The following is a 23,307-nucleotide window of genomic DNA, read 5'->3' as shown; positions in this document are numbered from 1 at the left end:
CTAATCATGTTCTCTATTTTCAACATGTCAAATCAATACAGTACAAATTGTAGCATATCATTCAAGGTTGAGAAGCATAAAACATCAGCTGATGAAATTTAAATTTGACATTCAATAAAAGGGACATTTTACTACATACTAAATACTCACCACATGTCAGGCACATTCCAGCCAGCAGATGGAGCCTCTCACACATTTGTTGGCAATGGATAGACTACAATTTATGTAGCAAGTGTGGAATTGTTAAGCCTCCATTATTGTGCGTCTATGGCTTTTAGTTGGGCTTTAAATATTCAACCATTTATTTTAGTTAAATAAGTTCTCAGTAACTGGATGTTAACATATCTGAAACACCTTTGTAAGTCAGTGTTGGCATTTAGAGGGAATTGTCGTGGTATCTGTACTTCATATTACATCTCTCACACCATCCATACAATTTGCAAGAATGAAGCCTTCAGCTAAATAGCTACAGGCAAATATGGCAGCTTTGCAATTAAGTGAAACACAATTTAAGTCTGTTTCTATGGAAATATAATGACTTGTTTTCACATTGCTAAAAGCCATTAATAATGATTTGAGCCAATGAATCTTGTTATTTTAGTCATTTATTAGCAGTACTGTTTTGTTTTTTAAAATTGCTTCCTTCTTTAATATATATCAATGAAAGACATCAGCAAATGCAGAGGCACATATTCAATTAAAAATGTCACTATTCTTGAACTATTTCTAGTCTGGGATGATTTACATCATAGTGATAAGACGGGCGCAAGATTTAACATTAGTGAGTCAAGCTTAAATTTTCATTTGTTTGTTCCCACAGGTGAAAACAAGTTTTTTTTATTTGTGAAAGAAGAATAAAACAAGAGGGTCGCAGCTAACATTGTGATGATAAGACAGATCAGATCAGTTTCCACCCATTTTCCCATTGAATAAACATACTATAAACGTCTGAATATATGTTAGCATTGAAATGAAATGAAATGCAAATTAAAGAGTACCTGAATCGATCTAGATGGATTTATCAGCCCTTGATGTTATCCTGCACTCCACAAATACTTTTGTACAACGATTACCCTAAAGATCCAGGTTCTGGGTGCCAACCTTTGTCCCTGACCGAGTGCCAGGTTAAATGTGGAAGGTCTCCTGTCTTAAAGCTAAGCATTTAAAATAGTGGTCAATTCTAAATAACGCAGTAGATTACTGAGAAACAAATCCCAAAACAATCATTCACATGTATTATGTTGCATGCAATCCAATACTTTTTTGAAAAGCAATTATTTTGTGTTCAGTTTTTCCTTGTATTCAGTCATAATCCAACGAAAAAGATCTGGAAGAAAATGCCCAACTTGCACAAACATGTTCGACATGTACTAAAGGTTTAAATAATATGATTTTAAAAGCACATATAACTGGATGAAAGAGTACAAGGGTACAGGACACAATCTGCAAAAGCCCCCCTATCACTAGATTACTAGAAGGCTGCATTTCTTGTGATGAATGATGATTTGTAAAGTCGGAATCACTGGAATGGAGGGAACAAGGTTTACCTGATAAAGACTTTCTAGAGCTCAGATCCTCTGTTTACCATGAAGATAAACCCTAAAAATATACCTCTCTTAATCTTCTTAAGGGCGTGTGGTAGGAGTTAGTCTTTGACTGCCTGATGGACAACACACACACACACACAACACACACACACACACACACACACACACACACACACACACACACACACACACACACACACACACGCTGAGTCAGTCACAAAGTCTTAGAGAGCAACTTAATACCTGACGTTCAACAGAGGGCTTAAACATCCTGACGTTTCCTTCATGGTTTTGTCACTTGGAGTCAATCTGCAGTCGGAACTGTTTGGCGTGTGAGAGTCTCAGCAGCATGACCATGTCCAACATTCTCACCCTCAACAGCCTCGGCAGGATCTGCGGCTCCAGTCACAACAATGAAATGGTCGTTTTGGACCGGGTCAAGAGGAAGAACTCTGTCAGGCGCATGTCAATAATTGAAGATGGAGAAGTTGCAGAGGTTCTCTACCTTATTCCTAAACAGTCCATGATGGAGCAGCTTCCTTTCCTCGACCCCAGTGAATACATCCTGTGTGAAAAGTTGGCCGGCATACCTGCAGGTATGTCATGTAATGATCAGTTTAATTTCTTATGTGGTAGCCAGGGGTGATATTGTCATTGACCTGTCATTCCGTGCTACAATTTGGCCAATAAAAGTGTTTTTTAGATGGAAAAACCCATTAATGTAATTTGATTCAATTCAAAATTTCACAATCTGCAACATCCTGTATATATATATATATACTGTATAAGATGAAGAAACTGAGGTTTGTTAAACATTATTTTGTTGTTACCAAGCTTTAAACCTATTTCATGTAGTTATGAGAACTTACTACTACACTAATCTTCAAGCTATTAAAGCAGAACTTTGTGCATATGTATACCAAATGTTTCAATCCTAATAATCACCTAGCATTGTTATTTCACCGCAGCACAGTAATTCATGTCCTTGTTAAAGTACATTTTGAAGTATTTGGTTAGACAGAATGCAATATGGACACAACTGATGCCCCGACATGAGTAATCCACAACTCTGCTGTCACCATCAGACTTGATTTAACCCTTTGACACAGTTACAATTGCCTCTGCAATCCCCACACAAAGTTCAAAAGTATCTGGCAGACTTGACACACCTCTGTTTACAGCAGCCAATTGGAATACTGGCAGTTTTCAGCAAAGTTTTGTCAATATGCTGCTTCGTTTCTACATTTAACTGATATCAAAGCTCATTTATGACTGAACTGTCAAATGCAGAAAATGCTGCATACTATGCAGAATAAAAAAACAATGTTTCATCAGAGACATTATGCATATATTCAGCTTGATAGTTCCAAAAAAAGAAGGATTAGCCACAAAATACCAGGAAGTGAAGGTTCAAAAGCAGTTATATCAGTAGCATGTGATGTAATCTCTAAATCAGCGTTGCTGAACAGAAGTCCCATCAAACCTTAACAAATACATAAAGGTTTATGAACATTGTGTGTACAATACAGGACAGAATTGTCATTACTGGCCCTTTAAATGCATTGTCAATAAACTGGCTATAGTAGTTGGATTTCTCTAAAAACGAAGAAAACACTTTAATTTTCTAAAACAGCAATGCAAACATTACTATATCTGATAAGTTTAAATATTGTACAAATTGTACTTTTAACTGTTTTAAGTACACTGCAATCAAAAAAGTACAAAACAGATACTCTCCCTAATAGTATATGGATGAGCTCATGGTTCAGAAGCACAAGAGCCCTTACACCTCCTGTCCTCTTTGAGAACACAAACACACACACACTGCTGCCCTTTGTTTTTGGACCACCCCTTTTTCTTGGACCAGCAGTCCAGTTAGTTCCTCTCCTCACTCTGATCCGCTGCAGTGAGCTCTCTCCCACAGAAGTGCAGATACCAACTGTCATGAAAGAGAAAGGTATACACTTTTAAGTGCGTGTGTATGCGTGTCTCTCTCTCTCTCTCGCTCTCTCTCTCTCTCTCTCTCTCTCTCTCTCTCTCTCTCTCTCTCTCTCTCTCTCTCTCTCTCTCTCTCTCGCTCTATCTCTCTCTCTTTATCTCTCTCTGTGTGTGTGTGTGTGTGTGTGTGTGTTTGGGGGGTACAGGGGCAGATAGAAGAGAAGTGTGGCTGCTTGTGCATTTTGCGATATTCTTCACATACTAGTGATTTGTTAGCACTTGTTAAGTTTACATTTTGTCATCAAATCAGACAGTCTTACAGCTTCATTGGGGAAATAGAATTTCTAATTTTTCTTTTTTTTAATTTTAATTTGAGTTTTTTTAATGTCAGTATTGCTGATGATTTTCTGCTCCTAATATAATTGTAATATTCTTGTGTTATACGTGTTATTATTAATTTTATGGGCTTGGTTGATATTTTGCCGTGTGAACGCTCTGGTGTGTGCATTCTGAACACAAAATGATTTTATTTTAGGTTGTACTTTTTATAATTTTGATCCGTTTGGACAGATTGGCAGAGAGTATTTATTCTTACAACTTTCCCAAATATAAAAAACTAATTTGGAGATAAAAACTGTAGTTGCCAAGTGGGGAAAAGTGCAAGGGCAGCTGTTACAGCTAATCGTAGAGCATTGTTGTTGAGTAAGACCAACATGTGATTTTAGCAATACATGTGATTTAAACCCTCTTTCGCCTCGATTCTTCTATTTTGCAGCAACAAAGGACACATAGATGTCCTATTGTGACTTAACTGCTGGAGTGACTCTTAGTCAGAGTGAAGTTATTTTCTCTTGCACAGCAGTAATAAGTGACATCACGTTGTGGAAAAAATGCTCTCACTCATTTCACAAAACTGGCGGCTGTTGAGATAAAAGCCTCCTGCCTCTTGCCATTCTGATACTGTCTGATGAACACAAGAAACTCCTGAAACTGCACTGATAATGAAAGAAGGCTTACTGAGTTGCAGTTTTATTTGGGCTTTTACCCCCACCTCATATCTCACAATTACAGAGCTTTTTTTCTTTTTTAAAGTAGCGTTAGTAATTCTAACTCAAAGCTAGTCATCTTTCCCCTTTCCCAATAACATCTAGCAAGGTATTGAAGCATACCTTACATTTCTGCATCTCATCATTGTAGGATCTATTAAACATGTACATTAAAAAATATATGGATCCTTAAAATAGATACTCCCTCACCCCCTTACACACTCATAGACATGCATGTACACACAGACGCAGGTTTTCATAGCTGGAGATAGTGGGTTGAGTGATTAGCTGTTGGTCTCAAGTTTCTCTCCATTTGCTGTCTTTCTAAATCTACCATTTGCTAATACTTGACACCATATCAGCTTCACATTCTGGGAGAGATCGAGAAAGAGTGGAAGTGGACTTTCCGTCTGAGGACTGCACACATCAGTTTTACCATTCCCATAAGAGCAAAAAAGTAAAAATATACTTTATATTGGTTGCAATGTTACAGACTTTGCATACACACATAAGTCAGTTGATTAATTTTCAAACATTTCAAAACTGTAGCAGTGTGTGTGAACGTCCCCGTGACAAATGGGTTGCAGGCATGTGTGTTGGCATCACAGCTTTGTCATTAACAAATATCCAAAGCGCTCTAGGACAAAGGCCAGTTTGGCTGAGTTTTTCACTAACTGTTGGCGTCCCATGTGCAGGATTTTGTTAAGTATGTCAGAGGTAATGCTTAGATCAGATTGCACAGATCAGATTTTATGTGATGATTAAAACTAAGCCTGCATTATAATTCTCTCTCTTGCTATGTCATCAGCTGTTTTTATGAACTCCAGCCAAAATACTTATTACACTTTTATTTAATGCATCATAGTATGATGCAACTGATGTGTCAGTCAACATGACCTCAACTGCTTGTTTATCTATTTGAGATTTTAAAAAATCTAAAAGGTTTTTACTGCTATTTTAGGATTAAAGTGCAAAAATCACAAAGCTGTTTGAAAGCTGTTTGTATGTTTTTTTTTAGACATATTGCTATTAGACTTTATTAGAGCATTCTAGTTCATCAAGGTGGAGGATTACTACTCTTTTTTTATTTAATTGCGCCCTCTTACTGTATGAATTTCTGCAGCTGGCCTATAGTTTGAGTTTAGCATCAAATAGACACTTAAATGATGCACACACTGGTTTAGCTACTGTCTCAAAAAGGGTTTAATCAGTTACAGGGATATTTATGTTGGCCTTTGGGAAGCATGGTCTCGTAATCTTGTTTGACTACATGTTTGTTACTATAGTGATGAATCTCTCCTGTTGTGGGGCAGACATGGGGCCACATACCAATGGTACTTGACTCAATTTTCTAAGGATTCACGAGGCTGAGTCTGGGATTTTAAACAGGAATAAGCTTCAAGTTCAGAATATATCTCCATGTTCAGTTGTGAGAGTGTGGAAATCTGTCTGTTTGGGTTGAATAAGTTCACACACAACTAATCCATGTCAGAGCAGATGAAACTATTTGAGGAACAATATATTTCTAGTGTAGCTCTTAAAATACTCATACGTGAATTTGGGATTTTGCTTTTTCTGAAAGGCATGACAGGTGTTTACTCCCAAAAGATCACAGCTGATTATAACCTGCGTTTGAACATGAGAGAGTAACATAAAAAGAAAGATTAGTGTGAGCTGGACTGCATGTGAAAAAAGAAAAGATAAAGCTCATGTGTCTGTTCGCCTATTTCTATGCTGGGTGTCAGTACACTGGGAGACAGGGTGCTCTCAACGTGCCACATTCTTTCCTCTCTCTCCTCTGCTAATCACATTCAGGACTTTTCAAGTGAGCTGTGATTAGATTGCACAGGCGTCCACTGCTCCTGCCTGTCATTTAACATGAATGAGATAGAGAGAGAAGGAATGAAGCTGAGATTTTTTCTCCCAAACCACATACTACAGTATGACACACTGGGCCAGATGCAAGAATATGTTCGTATTTTTCTTCTTAAATCTGTCGTACTTTTCTCGTGAGGTGGAATTTACGAGTGTGCCACGTCGGATTCACCAAACACTCGTATCACCAGGAAACAGTCGTAAATGACCTTCGTAAACATGATTAATCCCACCTGTTCTAAATGAACGCGCGTTCCCGAGAATAGTAAATTAACATGAATGACGCCCCCAAAAATACCATATAAGGTCAGACATCTATCAGGTTGTGGAGAAGCTCCATTCATGAAAATGGCACTAAAGACTAAGAATAAGAATTTTACGAGCTCTCAGACTGAGGTCCCGCTCTCAGAAAGAGATCAACAGAAACACATATTATTATTTAGTGTGTAAGCGGTGGAATTAAAGGTCCTGAGAAAGACAAAGAATGAGGAAAATGACCCGTCCTGTGAACGCTGTCTCAGCTGTTGCGCGCAGCATCACAGAAATAAAAACAAAAGTGACTGAACATGAATTAAGACAGGGGATGTCATCAGCCAGGGAGTTAAACTATTACTTCTATAAGCAATATTTCAATTAAATGAATAACAGTTATTAATAAATAGTCAGTTTATATTGTGGAAAAGTAACTGTGGAAAAGTAACTGTGGAAAAGTAACTGTGGACAAGTCGCTTTGTAGTTTCGGCCGCTAATATTATATTGTAGCCTACGCTTGCATTATATCATAGTTTCAATTGTCAATTCAAATGACTGATATATCTACCTAAATTGTTAAATAGCCTACTTCTTTATACTAAATAGCCTAATAATTTTACATAGTAATGTCATCATGATTTTGACATTACTATGTAATGTACTATTTAACCCCCCCCCCCTTCTCTACATCCCCTATAGTTCACACCCATTACTCAGGGGTCTCTAAAATACTGACAATATAATAATCGCTCAGCCTGCGGATCGACATTATTCATTTCTCTGTTAAGTGGTAGTCAGCATACAGTGATGTTAAAAAGAAAATCCAAGTCAGTTGATTCTGAAGCTCAACTGCTGATGTTACACCTGCTGCCGGACTGCTGTCAGCACAGACCTGCTAACACCCGGGATGACAACGCAGAGCAAGCCGGCAGAAGAAGTTGGAGATGAGGGTACCCGTGTGGAGGTGTTATGTGTTCATTAAGTGATTAACATATCTTGCTTATAGTATATGATGTCAACCCCCCCCCCCCCCCCCCCCCCCCACGACAGGTCTGCATCACTCGTAAATTTTGTTCGTACCTAAGAGAAAATCCAAAATACGAGAAAATTGGTGAATGCGGCAAATCCTCGTTAATCACTCGTACGCATGGTTTAAGAACGAATCTGTGCGTACGAGTGGTTCTTGCATCTGGCCCACTGTTTGGTACCCATGGGCCAAATGTTTATTTAGAGTATTCCTATTGATAGTGTTGTAGTTGCTGAGTTCAACCTGTGTCTGTTTTTTTAAAAGTTTCCAATAGACCAAAACCTTTAAAGATTACTATAACTGCGTGTGTGTGTGTGTGTGTGTGTGTGTGTTTACATGTGTGTGTGTGTTTCTGTGCCAAAAGCCAAAGCATGTCTGCTCATTACGTTCTGTTATGTAAGGACTGAAAGGACCATTCTGAGTGACTACTGTATTGTAATGAACTGCTCTGGCAGAAGCAGGATAAACCTACTGGATGGATTAGAGAGTGAGAGAGTTGTTTACTCTGAGAAGACTATGCTACTGTTTCAAGTTTTCCAACCTCATGTATCGGAAAATAAAGTGTGTGTGTGTGTGTAAATCTACCAGCAAAGCATATATCTGTTGATATGAGCAAGTAAAAATGCAAACATTTCATGCCTTTGCTTCATGGACCTAGACTTTTAAACTCCTGTGTAGAATCAGAATTAGCAAATTACTATCAGACAATTACATGAGGTTACATATGACTATTGCCCCAGAGTTCTATTTTAAAAAATGCATAAATAACCAAATTGAAAGACCAAACCACTAAAGTGATTTTTTTTCAGGCACTTGTAACTCACATTTTATATGGCATATTAGTTTGACAAATGATTCGAGACTGACCTGATTGTTTTATTACTCCCTGTCCTGTAGTGCTACAGACTCAGGATGAATGCCACCCGTGTCCACCGGAAGGGAAGCGGCTCATCCAGTGCTTCAGATGTGGGGAACCATGCAAAGGAGAGGTGCTGCGAGTCCAGACCAGCCACTTCCACATTAAGTGCTTTACCTGCAAGGGTGAGCACCATTAATATGTTGATATTAAAAATATGTGGAGTGTCTTGTATTCGCACTTCAATCAGAACAGACTTTGTACTTTATCAACTGAGCTCAGAGATGTATTAGTTGTGAGAAATTTGAAAGCAATCCAATAAACAGAATAACTCATTTGGGTTAGTCAGACTGAGGGTGCAATCAAATAGAATGTATTACAAAATATCCTGTATCTACAATGGACTGTTGTTAAAACGTCCTGGTTTGTCAGATTGTCATCCACTGCAGTTACTCTGCTTCGTGGAAAACATATTTCCCCAGCAGGCTATTGTCCTCACTAATCAACTCTGACAAGCTTCTCATGTTGTTGCCCTTTCATCGCTTTGCAACCATGTTTACAGCACAGAGAAAACAAAGGCACTTTCAGAGCAGAGAAGCTTGCAGCATTTTAACAATGGGAAAACCCACAGAATCGAATGGGCCTGTTTGCTTCAGCGAGTCAGAATTGACCACAGAGTGTTTCACTTTGAAGTGAATAAATTAGTATTAAAATAAGCCACCAAAGGGAAGATTAGCAAAGAAGTAGTGACTGCTCTTTTTGTTTCAGTGATCTAAGAAATTTCAACCGGAGTAAATAAAACCTTATGATACAGAAAGGAAGGGAATAAATATTGCCTCAAGGATAACAATAGTAACAATAATAAGTCAAGGAAAAATGAACAATATCATTTGTAGGTCATAACATGTCTATACTTAGACAAAATGTAAAAACATGTTTGCATGTGCTTCACTCAAACTTAAAATAGCATTCTTTTAAATAATGCGTATCTTGGGTGACTCACAGGAGATGAAATAGACCAGCATTAATCTGTCCTTGGCATCTTGGTGCATTCTGTTGTGGCATGACAGTGACAGGTTCAGAGGTACAGTGTCGGAAATGGTATCAAATGACAAGCTGAAAGAAAGCACTACCTCCCTGTCAGTAAGTTGTCACTGGGCCGATCAGAATACACACACACACACACACACACACACACACACACACACACACACACACACACACACACACACACACACACACACACACACAAACACAAACATGTGGACAGACACGCACACAACGTCAAAGGCACACAAATACAGAAATCCTGGTAGCAAAGTCAGGTCAGACAGCCCATATGGCATTTATTTCCATCCTGTTGAAATGACTGATGTGTTTGCTGTTTATTCTGACAACAGCCTGTGAAAAGGAGACAATTCAAACCTATTGTGAACTCGTATATGCGAGGAAGTGCAATCAATGTCTTGTTCACCAAAAAGAAGATACTGTGTAATCAGAATGTGTAAGAGAAGTCTGCATGGTCTAGTAAATTATCACACGTTTGTTCAATTACCTTGTCATCTTTGTCTCTTTCTGCCTGCGTGTCTGTGTGCAGTGTGTGGCTGTGACTTGGGTCAGTCGGGCTTCTTCATGAGGAACGGCGACTACCTCTGTCCGGTGGACTTCCAGAGGCTTCATGGCACGCTCTGCAACAACTGTGGGGAATTTGTGGAGGGAGAAGTGGTCACAGTCTTGGGGAAGACCTACCACCCGGCCTGTTTTGTGTGCACCATTTGCAAGTAATTGTAAAAATATGTACACACAGACACTGTACGCATACCTGTAGACGTAGGTATGACAACATATCCTGATGGCAGGGTTACGACTTTTACATCAATTGAAATGATTTTCTCTCTTCTTATGTTTCCCAGACAACCCTTTCCAGCTGGGGATTGCGTTACCTTCAGTGGTAAAGACTGCCTCTGTCAGCGCTGTATTAGACCCTTGTCTCCGACTCCAACTAACGACATAAGCTGTTCTAATTGTAAGTGTATTTTTGTATAGCTTTCTCTCTACAGATTGTGCCTTGGAGCTGGTAGTCCTGGGAGCTTGCAGGTCTGAGATGAGTGGTAGATCACAAATGAAAGTTTTGTGTACTGACACCTGGTGTGGTGGTCTGTGGTGTTTAAATTCATCACAAAGCAGAAAACAGCAAAGACTTTTCAGATACCGAAACTGCAGATTTTTGCTGTAGATTATCAGTGGGATCAGGAGCATCAGCAACCCATTCACACTAAAAGTAATTTGATTTAGTCTTCTTATCAAAAACATTGATTAATGAGATCAAAGAACTGGAATCCACCCAGAGGTAATCAGAGGATTATGCTCTCAACCCAGGCCAGCTGTGCCAGCTGCCTGTATATTTAGTGTTTTCCTGTGCTGTAGGATCATTCAAAGTTGTCAGCGCATTTGTCAGCCTCCTTTCAATGAATGCATATCGATCATGTGAAAATGAAAAATCCACTGTTTTCTGCAGATGACACACAATAACCCACAAACAAGAGAGTAAGTTGGGCCTCTGTGGATCCTGTAGAAACACTCTCAGATTGATTATTTAATGTGTTTTAGGCATCTGATTATGCCCTTATGCTTGTAAATCTCCTGTCTTGTGTTTTGAGGAGATGTTTTCACATCCTGAACATGTGCATGATGTCACCTTGAATGTAGACTAAAAAAGTTCCCTAACTGCATTCTAACCTTCACACACACACAGGATTGTTTCCCCCCTGAATACTGTGAATTGACATAACCTTATAAATCCGGTCATCCTCCTGGGATCCTGCCAGGTCAAGGACTCAGTACAGACTAAGAGATACAGTAGCACTCTACTCTCAACTTCAAGTTGACCTTTCCCACTGCACAACTATAGATGCAACAGGGATAAACAGAAAATCCAGACTCACAAAGTCTCAGGATTAAGAGGACCTCTATACAGGTCTATAGTTGGAAGAAACAGCACAGCTACAAAAAGACTCTAGTTCTGTGATTTCAGAAGGCTTTTCACTTGTAATACTCATATAAATGTACAAACAACAAATTTGGAAGAACAAATGAGGTAGCTTCATCTATGTGAAACTAGATTGATACAATTTAGTGTTTTTTTCCCCCCGAGTGTATTCTAACTTGAGCCCTTCATTTGATACAATCTATGTTCGCACATGTACAGAGAGACACGCTTGTGCATCTAATTAAATTCTGTGCAGCTCTTTTTATGCTTAGGTGGAAAAATGAACTTAAGAAAAAGGAAGTGAATGACATTTGTTGTGTGACATTCAGATTGTATGCATGTTACTGTATCTATTGTAGTCTCAGATCTGTTGTAACTCTTTGAGAAGTACAGCTTAAAACTTTTTTTTAACTAGAAGGCTTTACAAATGTACAGTGATGACCTTTGACACGTGTGTGTGTGTGTGTGTGTGTGTGTATTCAGGCTGCAATGGCTGCGGTAGAGAGATCAAGAACGGCCAGGCTCTGTTAGCCCTGGGTAGCCAGTGGCACCTCGGCTGCTTCAAGTGCAAAGCCTGCAGAAGAATGCTGAGTGGTGAATACATCAGCAAGTAAGTACAAATACCTCTTTCATACTGATTTCTCAGTCGTGATCCTTTCTTTACCTTCCCCTTATTTTAAACCAGTTAAAGATATTAGGAACACATGTCAACTGCTTTTTCAGGGATTCAGTGATGACAAACACACATTATATTATTTTTAATATATTCTTAATGAGAAAGGTTTGAATGATTATCAGTCACAACTTACATACAGTATACTAGATGTGAATATGTGTCTCTTCATGTTTTGTTTGTTTTGACCTTTTCAGGGATGGTGTTCCATACTGTGAGAGGGACTACCAGATTCATTTCGGTGTACAATGTGAAGCATGTCAGAAGTTCATAACAGGGAAAGTCCTTGAGGTGAGGAATGTCTTTGTGAGTTTTTGTGTATGTATTTAGGGATATATATGTCTTTATCAAAAGTTGTCTTTTAAATTCGTTTGAAATGTAACAAATGTAAGAGGAATCATGCTTATACTGCCCAGCACATGTTGTCACAGCAACTAAAGAGTTCATTTTCCTATAGCAATTTAAATCTATTCTCATCTTTTTGTTTGCTTTATTAAGTTTAATGCTGTCTTGTGAATGTGCAGATAAATCTAATCAAAGTCTCTGAGGGCCATTGATGAACTATGCACATGCATCTTGTTACTCTCTATGCTTTGAGTATCATATGTAAATATTATGCTCTTGGTACTGATATAAGGCCTAACTTGACAAACTGTGATATGAATTCAAATATGCAGATTGTATGCAATTCACATGTTTATGCTTTCAATCTGAAGCTTTTGCTTTTCTCAATGTCTGCTACAGGCGGGGGAAAAACACTATCACCCCGGCTGTGCCAGATGTAGCAGATGTGAAAAAATATTCACAGAGGGAGAAGAAATGTATCTGCAAGGTTAGTTTGACAGTGTCACTCTATCATCTACTCATAGTCATCTTATGGATTTGGGGTTTTTGTTAATGTGAAAATATCTAAATGTTCAGTGATGTAAATGTTTTCTGTTTACATTTTGACATTTTACCATAAAGGCTGCAGAAGGTAACTGTTCCTGCTTTCACAGGTTCGTCAGTGTGGCACCCAGAATGCAGGGACAGCAGCAGAACTGAGGACAGTTACAGGGTAAGACCACACAGAAACAATCCTTAATTCAGTGCTCAACTTTGTTTCTAAGTGTATTATTTGTCTAAATATGTGTAAGAAGCAGCTTTCCTGTACATTTAAAAAAAACTCAAATTTGTATCAAGGCGATGTCAACATGGTTTTACTTTTGGAAATAATATAAATATTCAGCTGATGTGACTGTGATCTTTGTGTAAATTGCTGTCCTACACGATAAAGACTGTTAGCTGAGCAATGTCATTTCTTTACACACTCTCCTTCTTCCCAGGTCGGCAGACCCAAAACGCCTTGTCTTGATTACTTTTACCCCCAACAAAAACTAAAGGTTAATATTGTGAGCAGGTCTGCAGTTTGATGGTTTTCTAGAATGAGCAGGCTGTAATCTCACGGTTTGAGATTAACTGCACTCGCTTCTTTCACATGCAACACCAACACTTTGCTCACCAGGCTGGCCAATTACATCATGTGTGCTACTTCTAAGAGGCCAAAAGAGGACACAATCACATGTTGATACAGCACGAGTACGATTCCTTCCAAGGAAATTTAGTTTTTTCATCACAGCATGGATAAAAGGAGATTTTAATTAGTAGAACACCCGCACAGTGTATATCATATGTAATGATTATCACATTTAAAAAATAAATTAGCTATAGCACAATGCTGCATGCTTGACTGTGTCATCTACTAGTATCTGCACAATATGATATACACCAGTGTAGTGTAGGGTGGTTCTGTACATACAATTGTTTGATTGATATCATATCACTGTTAGGTGCATTCAATGAAAAAGTAAACAAAAAATAAATAAGAATAGTTTTGCTGTTGTATAAACTGCATAGTGCCAGGCCTGTACACTGCTGTAAACTGGTCCAGATGTGATGCAAATGTTGTGTTTGTAGTAAAAAGTAAAGCTGTCTGCCAACACCTGCAGAAGTAGAAACTGCTGTTTCTCAGTGAAAACATCTGACTAACACAGTTTTCCCTCCTTAGCCCACTAGATCCTCATCTGAGAGCTCCTCTTCCCGACCGGGCTCGTGCACTCCAGGAAGCCCCGGTCGCGCTATCTGTGTAAGTTGTGATCACAACATTTGCTCAGCATCTTCCCTGGTGCACAATTCACTGTGGGTTGATTTACATTTCATCTATCCATTATTCATACAGGGGAATCACGTCGGCAAAGTGTCTCTCTATTTTGACAGTAATTGAATACACACATTTAGGTGAATAGCTAATGTGGAAAAACCCCGTTTAAAGAATCTTACATTTCTCTGTAAAGACATTTTTCAACTTTACCTTGACTGATCGGAACTAGTTTTATTTTTCTTGTGAGAGAACAATGTTATTTCAATTGTGGTTGACTAATGATGAGCCTATACCATTTAAAATATATCCACTCAATCATTAATATACTAAAAATCAACCACACATTGAATAGAAATTTAGATTTATTTGCTTCTTCAATTTGAATGCATTAAAAATGCAATTTGAATTGGTATCTTTTTGAAAGCCCATTCCTGTCAATGTCGTTTTGCATCCTCTGCCCAGTCTTTTAGGATATATGATCACCCTATTTGTTTATGGTACAGAATATACTTTACCCCCATCATAACACCTCAAAAAACCAAAGCTATTTAAACAGTGAATGATGTCATAGATAATAATTTTACAGGCTAATACAATCTTTTGTGCCAAACTCAGCCTAATGTGGTGTTGTGGGATTAAAGTTTCATTCCTCCCTGAAGTGATGTAATAAGTGACCTTTGACCTTCCACTTGACTTAATCGTGCTGTCTGCTCCCTCTGTGTTTCCATCCACCTCACTCCCATCCTCCCCCATCCTCCCTTCTCCTCCCTCTGCTGGTCCCAGGCAAAAGTAGATAATGAGATCATTGATTACCGAGACTTAGCAGCAATTCCCAGAGTCAAGGCTATATATGAAATAGAGCATCCTGATATGATATCCTATAAGACTGAGAGCGACAACTCCTCTGCTTTGGACAACAAAGGCAACAGAGAGGACAGGCAGAGCTCTGCAGAGGTAAAGTCATTCAGTGCTCTGCGTTATATTCAGTGACATGTTTTGTGTGCCATTATTTTGGTGGATTTTTTTTTCTTGGCTTGATTTAAAGCAAGTGAAGTGTTGTTTTGTTTCCTCGATATTTAACTGTGTTTGGCCAAAAATACATTCATTGCGAAAATTGAACATATGAATGCGTCTCTTAGTATGTTTTGGACGAATAGTGTTTAAAGTTTGAATTTCCACAATAAGTCATGGCAGATATATTGGATACTACTCCCTACTTACATTGAACGTGTTTAAGAATTTTACTGATGCTCCCATAAAGTATTAATGTGGAGTTAATTCATTAAAACTACTTAATTAATTAAGCCTTGAGATTATAACCAAAAGTTTATACAATTAAATCCCTTTGTTCCTGTTTCATGTTTGTCCTCAAGTGAAAACCTCATATCTCCAGGTGTGATTTTTCATGTTTTAAATGAAGGATTGTAGCATTAAGAATATTATATGTCTTCTTTTTATATAAAATCTTAAAAATCTTAAAAATCTCTCTGAATAAACCTGGAGATTCGCAGTGGTTGGAATATGGTTGTTTATCTTCACATTTGATGAGATTGGAGGTTTTCACCTGAAAATCGCAATATGTTGTTTTTCTTTCAAATGAACAAGAATGAATGATTCAGTTAATGTATTGATTGCTTTTTTGTTTTTTTTAGTCACCTGGAAACATATCTGAAAGCACAGAGGTAAGTATTTTTAAGTCAACTGTTGTCCACAGTGTTAGAACAGGTTGATGTGCTCAGACCTTGTAAAATCACATGTATGTAATTCTAGCACAATCATCACAAACACTTTTTTTATGACGTCTTTTGTGTGTCACTGCTTTCAAGGAGAGCTTTGAATTGCAAAAGTGCATACCAAAATCTACAAGCGAAGGTTATGCACCGTACAATCGTCATAGTTACACTCCAACTCCGTCCAGATCACCGCAACACTTCCATCGGCCAGGTAAGAAGAGTAAAATCCTCTCTATCTTCTTATCACCATTGTAATGACACTGATCCCCCTCTGCTGACCTTTCCTCTGTTTCACCACGTTTGACTCTACAACTCTGTCCCTGCACTCCTCCCATTTGACCTCTTCTTCCCTGGAATAATGAGCAGGCTTGATGCTTTCCCCTCCTTTATTCTCTGGCAACAAAGACACCTGCCCCACTTCCCCCTTATGTCACCACTTTCTCCCTCCCACCAAAGGTAAGCTCCCACTCCTCTGCCACCCTTGTAAGCACCTCTTCTCCCTTTCTGGCATTTTGTCACTTGCTTATCTTTAATACTTCCTTTGTGCAAGGGGTTTTAGAATTTCTAGTTTTTCTAAAGTACTACCAACAAAAAGTTCAAAGGTCAATGACACAAGCAGAGCTGGATGGCTTAAAACAGGAATACATTCTCTTTTTTTCTTGGAAAAACTGAGCCATCTAGTGGTCAAAGTTTAGTGAGACTGTTCATTTTATAGCTTTAAAAAACAACAGTTTACTGTACTGTATGTATCAAACCAACAAATATTTGTTTACTTCCTTCAATGTTTTTTCACTGCTCTTTTCCATTCTTTTTTCTTTCCTATTTTGCATATTCTACCTCACCACATTTTCTCCCTCACCTTGCCCACAGCTCACTAAATCAAATCCTTTCACGGAAAAAAGTAAAACCTTTTAACAGCCTCAGAATCTGTGGTAACTCTATATCTAAGTAGGTATTTATAACTTGATGGATTAGATAAATAAATACCTCTCTGCCTCTTCTTTACTCACACATCCCTGTAAGCTGTGTCTATTTATAGCAGGAATGAAGGTTCTGTGATTTTCTAAAGCCTGATTTATCATGTGTAAGGGATGAGATATGACAGGCTTTGAACCACAAATAGCTGGCATGCGTTTTGAGTGGGAATTGAAGATCACTCGCAACAGACTTAGAACCTGCAGGGACTTGATTTCTGTATACAGAAGTGATCAGTGCGTAAATTTATTTAGTTAGTTGCTATTCTTCAACTGAATTGAAGCATTAAATTCTTAAAATGATCACAATGATGAAACTCAGTTGATTTAAGAGATGCAGCAATTACATGAAATCAAATTAAACATAGGATATTTAAGAAAAGCTTATTGCACTTGCTGTAAATCTAAAGAGTAACATGACACTAAATCCAATTTTTTTTTTGAGTAAGTAAATTATGTGTATATAGACACTTTATTATGCTATTAATTCATTCTGGCACCACTTTATAGTCTGCATTGCCTTGTATTCTTTGTCTTTTTTAGAGAAATTTGAGTAATCATGTCCTCTTACTAAAATAACATCTGTGATGTTGCCTTGTACTCCTTGTCCATTAATTCTAAGGCATTTTTATCTTAAGTGCAGCTACTGTGTAATATTTCAAATATCTGCTGACCCTGCATTCTTTTATGTCTGCAGAACAGGGTTTCAACATGTACAGAAGGCCTCCGATTTACAAAAAGCAAGGTATAGTATGACTTATACATCTTTCACATAACCTTAAAAACATAACCTAAAGTTTCCATTAAAGCTGCTCTGAGGTTAAATATTATTTTTTAAAGTTATTGATTGTTATCTCAGATGTGTTGTTTCAACGGATGTGAAATGTAGCGCAGTCTTACAACACTGATTTAGTTTCATTGTCAGGTTTTGTAGCACATTACTTTTTTGGTAAAGTCAGTAAAACATAATTATAAATATGCTGCACTCACTTTAAGCTAAAGGCAAAATTATGAGCAAAAAAGATACTTTATGTTGTGTCTCAGTTCCAGCCAATTGTACATTATTGATGCTATCATTGGTACATCTTGGTGTTTTTGTTGTCAGATGGCTTATTTTTTTAAACTTTGATTTAATTATTGTAGCCAAAGACTATTTGTGTCTTTGAGCTGGATTTGACTCTCCAATGCCTCACTATAAATGTCACGTAAGGTCACGCAGCAATGCAGTATAGCCAGTATATTGTATAAGGCATTTACTATAAGCTAGAGGTAAACACCCTGAACGGTAACCTAGTTTATCCCAATCAATTGTTGTTAAGTATGTAAATGTAAAAAAAAAAAAAGCTTTATCAAAAGTGTAAAGATAAAAATAGAGTAGTACTGAGAATTTAGTTTTGCAGAACAATTAGCGAAAGGCTAAAAAAAGCACCTGGCAAGTAATTTTTTACTCATTAAGTCTGATCTGATTTGGGCAAAGAGCCAAGTCAGACTGTAAATCTTCCTATGATCAGCTCTTCTTTCTGCTGTTTCACTTTCACACAGATGATCCAAATTCCTCCACATCCCAAACATCCTCTTTGCCTGGATATGGCCGCAGTGGCCTCAATCCGGTAAGAGCAACATAACTGATACCTAAGTCTCTCTTTAGAATTATTGTATAAGGCCATTTCATTGATTCATTGGACTGAATTTAGTCCAAGTACACATATCTAGCAACCATCTATTTTACCAATCTATTTAAGTAGATTTAGAATAAACACAGGTAACATTTCCCCAGAGAAATCAATAAAGCTAGACTATAGTGCTGTGTCTAGACTTTTAGGTACTGAAGCCATATATGTTTGCTTCTCATTAAGCAAAGGTCAGCTGATTTCTCCCAGTACAATGGTGACAGATTCAGAGGTAAGTATTCAGACTCCCCTTCCTATTCTTTCATAAATGCTATTAATCATCCCAATCATCCCAATACTTGAAAAACTAATTGTGTGTTGCTTGTCTTTTCCCTTTTCCCCTGCCTTTCAGATTATAAGGTATGTGAGAGGAACTGGCTGTGTTTTTATGTGATCTTGAATCCCTGTTCATGTCTTTTTTTTACCATTTGGTTTTGCTGCATTTCTGAAGGACTGTTTCTGAAGCTCACTGTATGCATCAGCATGTTTTAAGAGGAATACAATCGACTCGGTTTTATTCCAAATTTGCACCTTTGCTTCATTAATGTATGTAATAACAGAAGACATAACTGACTCTTTAACCACACATCTTACAAATTTGCTTGCAGTATTTGAACTATCTGGCTTCTAGCTGCTAAGTGATTCATCTTGCTGAGACGTTTTCCCATTGCATGTGTTTGCTTCATTCTGTAGCTCTTCTATGATGGTCAACATCCATTAATACGCCTGGAGAGAGGAGTGTCTATGCCTAATTTGTTGGAGCCAAAAGCAAGTTTGTATATTTATGTTTAATTCTACGCAAAGCTGCATGTGTGCTAGAGGAGAGTTTTCAGTGCAAATACTTGGCATGTTCTGAATATAATCACAGCTGTGTCGATGGCACATATAATCACCTTTAATGGCTTCATGCACATAAGATTAACAAAAGCATACTTTAGTTCAACCCAGTGTAGTTTAGTGCTGAATTCACACAATACTGTGGGATGCATATATTGTAACTTCATCTATAATTGCAATATCTGGTAAGGCACAAATGTAGTATAAGCAAATAATCATGTGTAGGTTGTATAGTATCTGTAATCATCAACTTATAAAGCATTCTCAACCAGGCTTTGTTGTGTCAAGGTCTACCCATATGAAATGCTGACAATCAGTAACAGAGGACGAGTGAAGCTTCCCAAGGAAGTTGACAGAACAAGACTAGAGGTACAGTAAAAGCAGTCTTCCAATGTGACACAATTTCATCTTCTTCTCTTTTTTGTTTTTGTTTTTGTTACATGAAAAATTAACCCTTTTTTTGTCTGTGCTTGAATACTGGTGGTGGGGAGAAAATGTGCGCTTTGTTGAATAAACTCAGTCTTTATCTAATGGGCTACTAACCACCCAACACTGTATCTATCATTGAGATTTTGTGCAGACTTTCCACAGAAACTTTAATCTTTCATTTTCTCCTGCTCTCCTCTGTAGTGTCATCTGTCCCCAGATTCCTTCTACGACATCTTTGGCATGGATATACCAGAATTTGACAGACTTCCGCTTTGGAAACGTAATGACATGAAGAAGAAAGCAAATCTCTTTTAAATGCTGCCTCATGCATGTTTCTGTTCATTGTTAAAATGCAGTATGTGTCAAAATCTGATGACTCCTTATATTTATTTCTTTGTATTTGACACACAAATTAGAAATCGTTTGCCTAAGAACAGGACAAACTAGCTCTTACAGGGACTCAGCACTATGTTCCCCTATAAGTCATGGTAGACTATTGTTATGAATGATGATTGCATTTATAATACCTAAAAGCAGACATGAAAACGAGCAGTCGGCTTAGTCTTGCTTTAGTCTTGGCTTCGGTAATAGGCAGGCATTATAATTTTTTCTTTCCTATGTCAGCCCTGTCTCCCCAGGAATTATGTTCATATTGGACGATTCAGCTGTATTCAATTTATTCGCCCATTCACCATAAATCCAACATGTAGTGTGGCATTTATTGACCATGAAGTGAAAAGTATGGAAGAAAGGGCAAAAAGTAATGTTTCTTCTTTGAGGCTTTGCATTGTGTTTCAGACCATCATGTTTATGTTGACTTCTGTGACATGTATAAGTCTTTAACCTTCCTTCAACCTAACCTAACCTAAACCAAGTGATCTTTGTACTCCTGGTATGTTTTCATTCTACTAATGGGGGCGCCGGATCAACAAAATGCTCCTATACTGTACTGTTTAGGAATGATTGTGCAAAACCTTAGATTATATTCAGTGGCAAAGCTTTTAAGGACAACCAATGTCTTAAATATCTGTGGTTGGCAACTACAAGATGATGAGCAAGGTATAGTCTGGATTAAGCATCCACAACATTTGCATCTCAAACCTAAATCATAGTAATTTATCAACATGAGAAAATGTTAAATCAGACTTAAGGATCATAAAATAAAGATTTCCATAAGCCTCAATAAGCATCGGTGTACGTTTCTGCATGCCTACTTTAAAATAAAGACTTTAATACACAGGTTGAGAGTATTTAGGGTGTTGCAAGTTATAAATGTCTGTGACACTCATGTCTAAAATGGGTGTGAAACAGGTCAAAGTTAGATTGCTCGACATAAAAGCCTTTATAGACCATTAATGTTACCCTTTTTTGAATATATGTACTCCCATGATACTTGATGCATAGTGCAGCAATTGAGTACATGAAATGTGTATAACCTGTCATTGATGCAGTGAGTGTGTCATTGTTACTATATGATACTATACTTTTCTTAATTAGCTGATACTTACTTTGGTTGCCTCCTTGTTATAGAAACATGTTTAAGCACAAAACTGAGACATCTTTGAGAATTTGGATTTTTATGTCACTAAATACATTTTCACTGCAAGGTGCTTTATTGGACTGTAAAGGAATAATTAAGATGATTTCACACTTCATTTTGTTTTATGTATCACCTTTGCTCAGCTTTACTGTATGTTACACTGACATCGCTGTCCCAGCACAACACCTCAAGCGCCCTAAATAAACTCTTGCACTTCTTAAAATTTGAGTAAATTAGCGACTTTTCATTGGCAGTATGAATGAGATTGTGTATGTGTGTTGTGGTATGTGTTTTGAGGACATATTTCTCTGCATAATGTGAAGATTTTAGTCGATTTCCCATGAGAATCTTACAGGAGGAAAGATGAATTGAAAAAATCTAATTTTTCATTTTCATGTCGACCTCAAAGAACCTGTGCATGTTGACAGACACTCTTGATCTGGTTATCTGTTCTCTGCAGAGATGCTTTCATGATTATTATTCTCTCTGGGTGCATTTCTTTAACACATTTCAGTCACAATCAGGAATGACTACTGTTAGACATCACATTGTGAATATGAAGCAGCGGAAACTGTAATTATACAACTTTCCTGTCCTCCTGTCAAATTCAGGAGATAGTAGGCTTTAGATGCTCAGCTTCAAGGAAGAATGAAAGAAAGGGACAACCAAAGTCCTTCAGTGTTTCCACACTCCCCTGTCAGTTCTATTTGTATAATGTCATAATGCTACCCAGTCTAATGAAACAAATATGGTAATTTGATTTTCTTATGTGAGTCTAGGAGATTAGTTTTAGTAAGACTGACAAGTAAAATGCTGAGCGTGATATAATTTTGTAAAATCAACCAATAATCTTATTTGGCTCTGACATATTTGTACAATTTACTTAAAAAAATAAAATAAAATCTAAACTTGGACCATAGACTGTATATGTAAGACTTGGACCCACCCATTGAAGATGTCAGACCAACAGATGGTGCTCTTGAGCCTGGAAACAATTCACTCACCATGTTTAAAATTAACACCTGCCAGACTTTATGAAGGCAGTATATCTGAGGCATCTTTATATTTACATGTATATTTCAAATTGCTGTTGAGTAGTAGTAGTAGTAGTGGAGTAGAAATAACATCCATTGCAGTTCCAGAAGAGTAGGATAATTAAAGCAAATGAAATCATCATGAAATATATTACGTTCATGCTTTCCTTCAATTGTAGGTCAGTGGTAAAGTCTGTTTACTTTTGGAGCATAATCAAAGTGTTAGAATGATGTCATCTTTATAGAAGCTCCGGCTTGAATCATTTCCATTTGGAAAGTCATGGCATGTGTTTTGTTAACAGCAGTTTAACTACCCTTTTTTAAATGCTGAAAAGAAATGTGCTGAATTGCCAAGAATAACAAATATTTCGATAGACAGCTACCTTTCTTCCTTTGGTTCCTCGTCCTGTTGTTGTGGACTTTGGTGATTAGCACACCAGTAAGAAAAACAAGTTTCAGCTAAAGAAATAACCTCTACTAATAAACATAATAAGCTGAATAAATGTAGCCCACTGTCTGTCTTTTCATTTTGGAATGAAAAATATTAGCTCAGGCCAATACTGATATAATATCACGATTTTGCATGGAAGTTTGTATTTGTTATCATGGGCTCTTTAAAGGCCACCCAGCTTGATCTAAAGTACGGGAGATTTTTCAAGGCTTTCTATTGGTCAGTTAAAGACACAGCCCCCACTGTGGGCGTGTCGCTGCGCTTGATTGGTCCACGCCGCTGCCACTCACTGCTCC

The 23,307-nt window shown here is 37.7% G+C and overlaps 1 protein-coding gene across 4 annotated transcripts; it reads left to right on the top strand.

The window, feature by feature from the left end:
* The first annotated feature begins 3,395 nt into the window (after positions 1-3,395).
* Positions 3,396-21,749, top strand: LOC134003490 (actin-binding LIM protein 1-like). Of its 4 annotated transcripts, XM_062442711.1 has the most exons (20): positions 3,396-3,504; positions 8,583-8,726; positions 10,139-10,322; positions 10,455-10,567; positions 12,014-12,140; positions 12,401-12,494; positions 12,948-13,035; positions 13,202-13,260; positions 14,251-14,328; positions 15,127-15,297; positions 15,996-16,025; positions 16,170-16,287; positions 16,443-16,532; positions 17,748-17,795; positions 18,593-18,660; positions 18,907-18,952; positions 19,073-19,080; positions 19,414-19,488; positions 19,846-19,926; positions 20,188-21,749. In XM_062442711.1, the coding sequence occupies exons 1-20, from the start codon at positions 3,492-3,494 to the stop codon at positions 20,299-20,301; spliced, it is 1,749 nt and encodes a 582-aa protein (XP_062298695.1). In that variant the 5' UTR covers positions 3,396-3,491; the 3' UTR covers positions 20,302-21,749. The 4 variants fall into 4 exon arrangements, 1 of the variants encoding a protein (XP_062298695.1); XR_009927641.1 differs by having other exon boundaries at positions 19,073-19,492; positions 20,188-20,241; XR_009927642.1 differs by lacking the exon at positions 19,073-19,080 and having other exon boundaries at positions 19,414-19,926; positions 20,188-20,253.
* The last annotated feature ends 1,558 nt before the right edge of the window (positions 21,750-23,307 follow it).

Source organism: Scomber scombrus, chromosome 21 (assembly GCF_963691925.1).
Source record: "Scomber scombrus chromosome 21, fScoSco1.1, whole genome shotgun sequence".
Classification (NCBI taxonomy): domain Eukaryota; kingdom Metazoa; phylum Chordata; class Actinopteri; order Scombriformes; family Scombridae; genus Scomber; species Scomber scombrus.
This window is presented reverse-complemented; position numbering and strand designations above follow the sequence as displayed.